Source organism: Calonectris borealis, chromosome 9 (assembly GCF_964195595.1).
Source record: "Calonectris borealis chromosome 9, bCalBor7.hap1.2, whole genome shotgun sequence".
In the NCBI taxonomy this organism is placed as follows: Eukaryota; Metazoa; Chordata; class Aves; order Procellariiformes; family Procellariidae; genus Calonectris; species Calonectris borealis.
In genome coordinates this window covers 29038814-29045911 of record NC_134320.1, presented here as the reverse complement: position 1 = coordinate 29045911, position 7098 = coordinate 29038814, and the positions used below count along the sequence as shown (strand labels likewise).

Sequence of the window (7098 nt, the reverse complement as noted above, 5' to 3'; positions counted from 1 at the left end):
ATCTGTACATAATGGTCTCTACCCAGCAGCATGCTCTCAAAGAGGACAGAAGATAGTGTCCTCCTGTCAGTACTTTGAAGAGAGATTCCTTGAAGTCAAATTCCTCATGAGAAAACGCGAAACCCGTCAGGTAAACACTGAGAAGGGGGAGATACAATAAAAGAGGATCCCACGTTACAGCTCTCAATCCAGTGAGTAAATCTTGCTACTGCACACTAGCAGTACTGCAGTCAGTAGGACTGCCTCTGTGAGTAAAGATTGTTTGTGCAAGGACTGAAGGTCTTTAAAATTTGTTTGTTTTATAAAACAGAGAGTGTACAACATACAGGAGTGTGCAGATATGGGTACTGTAATTCTTATAGGAGCTGTTGCTGGAGTCTAGAAAAGCAGAATTTATTCTGCTCTGAGACATCTAAATCTGCAAAATTCATTAAGAGAGAGGAACATACACTCAAACACTCATCTGGGAAATCATTATAGCAATACATACCGGGAAGTGAAATCATGTTCCAGAATCTACGCATCAACCCCAAATCTATAAAGGTAAAATAGAATACAAGTAACATTTATTATTTTTTATGAAATTACTGTATTTTGAAGTAGTATGATGCTGTAAGATATATTTTCTATCAAGATTAGTATAGAAAACTTACATTTCAGCGCCTGCTATATCTTTTATTTCAAGAGTCACAATCCTTTGAGGCATTTGGGATTCTTGGGCCTGACCCTGCGTATTACAGGTTTATTTTTCTTGTAACTCTGTTAATGTAATGTTATTCTCAGTGTACATGAGTGCCACTGAAAGGAAACTGTGACCCACTGGATATACTGCTTACCAAAGATAATCTCAAAAATTATGTCCCAGTTTCTATCTTTTCTATTCTTTGCATTATTCAACAAACCACATCCTAAGAGCAACGGAAGCCTGGGCGATGATTCAAGTCACATTTTCCAAGGGATTTTTTTCAGTCAGTTGCTGTGTGTCTGAACAGAGATGAGGTCTCTTTCAAGTCACCTTCAAATGGTCATTGACAAACGCTTTGCCCTCAAATGTCAAGCTGTCACTGAAACACATTAAAAGGTCAGATAGGGGAAAAACAACAGAGGAGGAAGAAAAAAATTTTCCTTAAAAACTCTTATAAAAGAATGGTTTTAAAAATTAAGAACAAATGATAAATGAAGACACCTTAACACTTATGCGAATAAACAAATCGGGAGCAAATTTTCTCAAGCAGCAAGTTTTCCGGTGCGTTGTGCAAGGAGCTGATATCTACTCAATAATTACAACTTGGGTTTTCAGACACTTTAAATTATTTAATGATGTGAGTCATTTAGAGCAAAAAATAAAATAATCAGACATTTGTACATTATCAAATTTACAGATTCACTAAATAAAATCTATGTTTTATTACAGTAGCAAGACAACACTCTACAATTAGGTCAAGCATTGGGTCACAGCTATGCAGAATTTTAATGCCTCCAAATTTTAACCCTTTGTAAATATATCCATCGGAGACTAACACATCAGTACGTAATCTTGTTATCATAGTCCAAATCACTTCCAGGGAAAACAGAACATCTGACCAAACTAAAGTTGTGATGGACTGCATCCTCCATCACAACTTTGTCCGGATCGAGTGTGTCTGTTGCTATAAAGATGCTTTCTGTGTTCCTTCTGTAGGACACAAAGAAAAGCAATGTATTCAGAGACAGCAGAATGTGTGTCTGTGCTCTACGTGTATGGATATAGATTTATTCAATAGACTTACCACTGATTGTTCCTCCTACTGTAGTTTCTTGTTAAATCTGAAATATAACACAGCATCTTAGTGGAACTAAGAGCCTTGAGGCAATCTTACGAGAGCCCTTGTTTTCACCTTGGAAAGGCAGCACATGGAAGGCACAACTTCCAGAGTGATCCATCTCTATCACAGCAACCTGCAGTCTTCGACCCTGATTTTATTCAGTGCTACATCACTGTCACACCAGCACAGCCCCACTGATTGCGATGGCAGGCCTGATTGATGTTGGTGAAGTGAGAAGGTGAGTTGTCTGCTTGTTTTCATGCCTCCATATCGAATGCTGAGTGCCAACAGACACAGTATTTGGCCCTTTTGCTGTGTCTGTTCATAACCCATAAAAGAATCCTGAACAGGGTTGTGCTTATTTTCCCTTGCATGTTCCCACTGAGTGGAAAACAGGGTGACTGCAGACACCTAAATGATTATGTCATCACGCATACCACTGGGAATTAAATCTACTTCTTAAAGAAGCAGTGTAAATTTTAATCAAACTGCTGAAAGTCCTGAGAGTGTATTTATCTCTGTTTAACTGAAATGAATAACAAACCCTCAGAAAAAGAGCTCTCAGTCAAAATGCACTAGCATTTCAAGCATATGCAGCATATTTAATGTAAGACTTGAGGACTCCATTCACTGTTTCCACCTTGGCTCATCTGAATTTTTACAAATTAGAGTATTCACTGGTTTTAGGTTGGCTTTAGACTTAGTTCTAGGTTCCTCCTAAGTCAGTAGAGAGATGGGCTCCTCCTGAGGGTGATACAGGTTGGGACCCACTTTAGGTAACCAGACCACTCTCTTGAGGTCGATGTCTAAGCTCAGTCTCTAAGTTTGGCCACGTTGAATAGCTCCTTTCCCCTTTCCTAAGGAGTCACAAATCAGTTGTAACACTCAGCTCCTGACTCAGATCTAAAGCATGAGGGTCCAGCCCAAGAGGAGTGATGACAGGTTTACTGACAGAATATATATATGGCAGAAAAAACAGTGGTGGTCTTGCTGTGAGCCAGCGGGACTCCTGCAACTATCTGCAAGCTACACCCACTCTCGTGGTTGTGTTGAGAAAAGTATTAGCTTCACATGGGCCTTGAGGAGGAAGATGACATTGTAAAACTATTCCTTGCTTATGGACAACTCAGACATGAGGAATTATTCAAATTAATTTTGATGTCCTAGCTCTTCAAACATTTCAAATGCTGCCTTTATCTGGATTGAGTTACAAATATTCCCAACCCAAAAAGGTTGGGAAACAATTCTTAACTTGGTAAGAGATCATGGAGGCAAAAAAAGGGGACTCTTCAGAGTAACTGGCATAAAATTAACCAACTTTTCTCACATTTGATCAAAGAAATGTCAACCATGAGAACACTCGTAAGTTTCACAACGTATTTACAAAATGTGCATGCTTACATTTCAGCCACCCATATTCAAAGGTCTATACAATGGCCACTTACATAGGTATTACATATGAATCATGTATAGAGCAGTAGAAAATTAAACATTTATATATCTTTTAATCCTCTACTTAGTCAACTAAATGTGGTTTGAGCTACATTTTTTCAGATAAATGTTTCAAGGCTGGCACATCAGTAAGAGCAGAATTGCAAGTCAGCCAAAACTGTTGTAACTTCCCACCTGCGGAGCTGCTCCCTCATTTTCCGCAGGTTCCCACAGACAGACCACCCAGTGCCAACAAGCAACCAAAGCTGGTTTTTAAGACTTTATTTAGGATTCCTTTTAGACATGTGTTCCTCAAATAAAGAGATATATAAATAACTTGAAATTCACTATGCAAAGCTGTAAAGCACTTAAGTATTTGTTATCCCATCCATGTATCATTAAAAGTTTTAATCTATTTAACAGTGTACCCAAAAAAAATTAATTTATATGTTAGGAAAAAACAGTTGACATTGTATTTACTATGGTAACTTGAGTCAAGAGGAGCAATGTCTGTCAAATCAGTTCAAATGTCTAGATTAAATGCCTTTTAATTGCTGTTGCCATCTTCTTCCCGTTTTCTGTATGCTTTATTCAACATTTGTATTTCTTCCTGATAACCACCTCTCTCCATATGCTGCTTTTTACTATTCTGCCGATGAGCTTCAACAGTGTCTGGAATTGATATGTTAATATCGCTGTCAGGATTGTTTGATGGTATGAAGAGGGAGTAGGAGGCAGTTTCCCCTAAATCACATGAGACAAACCTATTTTCCTTCCGTGAATAACGTAGGGATGGAGACCTTACCTGTGTGGAAGACTGGCTGATATTACTGATGATTGACACGGTATCCAGGGCCTCTTCATTGTCACAAATTTCAAGTACCTCTAAATGAATTTTAACGCTTGTGTCAGCAAACGTATCAGGAGACTCCTCTGGGTTTGGCTCATGACCAACGCTTTTAGATCTATATACTTCAATTTTCTTTGACGTGGGTGTTATTTTTTGCCCTTCAGTGCTTACCTCGTATGTAGATAAAGAGAGCGTTTTTCCTGTGGGTGCCTGAAGAGATACAGTTCCTTGAAATGCACACAGAGGGATAGCTAAGGCCCCACCTGATCGCTGAAAAGAGAAAGAATGACCATTACCTCATGTTAATTTTTGAAGTTAGAATCCATTATAAATAAGCCAATTATGCTTAGTTTGTTAACTTATTTTACTGTTGTAGACTTTTCCTTGCAGTATTTTAGAAACCTGGTATTTATGGCTTTAAAGAGTAGAAAGAAGTGTTCTATAATTACACACTTTAGTATAAAAAGTCCCAAGTGACTGTGACTCAGCCACAGCTTATGGACACACACACTTTATTAGAATAGTCTACATTTAATGTTTCATTGCAGCCAGTCCACAATGAGACAGCCAGCACCAGCAGGCATCTCTCTAGCTAATATTCACAGGCACCTCTGAAAGTGTTTTCACTCTGCTTAAATCAGATCAAGATACTGATCTCCTAAAGCTTCTCATACAGCGACCAAAAGGAGAGAAGTGACACTAGAGGACTGTTCAAAACCAGGACCCTACGCTGACAACATCTGTCTCCCTTGGGCACCCTGTCTTAATTAGTCTTAACTAAATTAGGTGCCCAAAGGCACCTAGGCTTAGCTACCAAGCTGAAATTTCCAAAACAACTTGGCAGATATTATTCAAAGAACTTTTTTGTACATTTTATTTTCATAGTGGAAATAATGTTCATTCAACAGTATCAGTTGGAAATCTGTAATAAGGATTTACAGCGCCACTACCCTGATGGCCAGAGGGCCCATCCAGAACCTCGCTGCCAAACACATTTCACAGTGGTTCTAGAAGCCAGTGGTTCTAGGACATCTTTTCTAGAACAAACCTGAACTTATCAGTAGAGAAATTTTCACACACTTGAAGGCAGAGAAAGAAAATTCAGTTACAGCTCTGCAGTACAAAAGTCATGCTCAAACCAAGAGATCTTAGCAGTTGCAATGAAAATATTGTTTCAGAGGCTGTAAATAAATAAAGGCATTACGTAAACAAATCACTGTGAGTGCCTGCGTGGAGAATAGAGGACATGGCTTGCTTCTATGTGGACTGTGGTAGCTGACTCAGTGGTAGGTTGTTATATGTTCCCTTCCATAGTGCTGCAGGACAGATCCTAACTCCCTCTCTCATGCTATAAAGACTCTCATTTTTAACTGAGGAGGTTGTCCATTCAGTGACTCATGTTGGACAGAACAAAAGTGATAGCAGAAGTAGACACACACAGCAAAGAAACACCAGACTCAGGTTCTGGAGAATCTCACTGAGGGCTCATCTATTGCTCCATCCTCATCTGCTTTGCTACAGTTGGGCTTTGACTGCTTACTGAGAAGGGCAGGGATTACCATTTGAAAACTTGCTCTAACTCACTAGAAAATACTATTACAATGAACCGCAGCTTTGCCAAAAGCAGACTCCTCGGCAGCAGTGAAGTGCTGACTTTGGGACAGGGCAGTTCACGAGGAAGGGCTGCACTGGTTTAGAGGGAAATGCGTAACAGAGAAGACGACTGAAAACAGGGGAAGCTACAGAATCCAGCTCTGCACTCACACAGACACTAGGGAGAAGTGTACACTGAGCGTATTGAAAAGCTGCCAGGTAGCAAGGTGAATCAGCCCGTACAGTCTTCTGTGTTGCTGTTGCTATGCTGCTTTCAGGACCCATTGATGATCTTTTAAATCTACCTCAAATATCTCCAGATCACATTGTTATGTGAACTGCAACCTTACTCCTATTGCGCTGCAGTTCCCTCTCCAGCTAAGGGGCCTCCCTACCTCCTGCTGCTGCTGCTGCCTGGCAGGGCAAATCACCAGCCCAAACCTCATCCTCCCCTGCCCTTCCTCTATACACACACAGACACACACACAGAGACCCTCCTTAGGAACACATAACTTTCTGGATGATTTGGGAGTAAGAAACAGTATTACAGCAATCAATGCATGAGGTGAAAAAATGACAGTTGATTTATCAGGGTGTGTAAGTCTGAGGCATTTAAGGAGTCTGGATAGCACTCACATTTCTTCCTATCCAAGGGAGGGCTAAGATGAGACAGGGAGGCAGCTGTCTAGGAGACCAGGATATGCCTCTTCGTTTGTGAATGTTGTGATTTATCTACCTGCAACCAAGAGACAAACCGCAGAAACCCTGGGCTTTGGAAAGGACCAGTCTTTCCTGGGCAAGTCGCAGGGGTATGCCCTGAGCTCACCCTCGGAAGCAGAAGCTCCAATATTGTCCTCCTGGGTACTGATTTGTCTTGTGCAAACTGCGTGAATAGAGAGAGAGGAAGAAAAGGAGGAGTGACAGAAAGTCCAGGTCTAGTAACTGGCAGTATGGAGAAGTGCTAGCATTATTTCAGCACTGAAAGGACCCCTTCCACTTGGACCAGTTCTGTTTAATGTTTCCTTTCTAATAAAAATGAGAAAGTGAGCAAAAATTGAGAGGTTTAGGATACCAATTGGAAAGGTGAAATTGTTCATAGAGAGCTGGGAAGGGCAATGATTTGCTGATTATTAAAGGAGGCTGTTGTGATGAGACTTTTATCGAATTAGGCACAACTTTACAGCCACACAGCTAAATAAAGTGCCACATAACCTCAACTTCACTAAAGAACACGAAAAGGAAATTACGTTTCATTGCGTAGAAAAATCTTGCCAGACTGTGACTTAATGTGGTCCTTCAACAAAGGAATTTGCCTGACAAAACCCTAGGAGCTGGCTTGCTCTGCTGGAAGGAAATCAAAGTTATATTCATCTCCTTAATAGATTTGTCAGAGAAAAATGGTCCCCAAGTGTTCTTCCA

General features: G+C 40.3%; 1 protein-coding gene across 1 annotated transcript in view; it reads right to left on the bottom strand.

Annotated features, from left to right (window-relative positions):
• Positions 1-3783: 3783 nt before the first annotated feature.
• GPR149 (G protein-coupled receptor 149) overlaps positions 3784-7098 on the bottom strand; it is a 28390-nt gene continuing 25075 nt past the window's right edge. The window contains exon 4 of the mRNA XM_075157675.1: positions 3784-4356. Within this exon, the coding sequence (XP_075013776.1) occupies positions 3784-4356 (573 nt within the window). The remainder of the gene's footprint in view (positions 4357-7098) is intronic.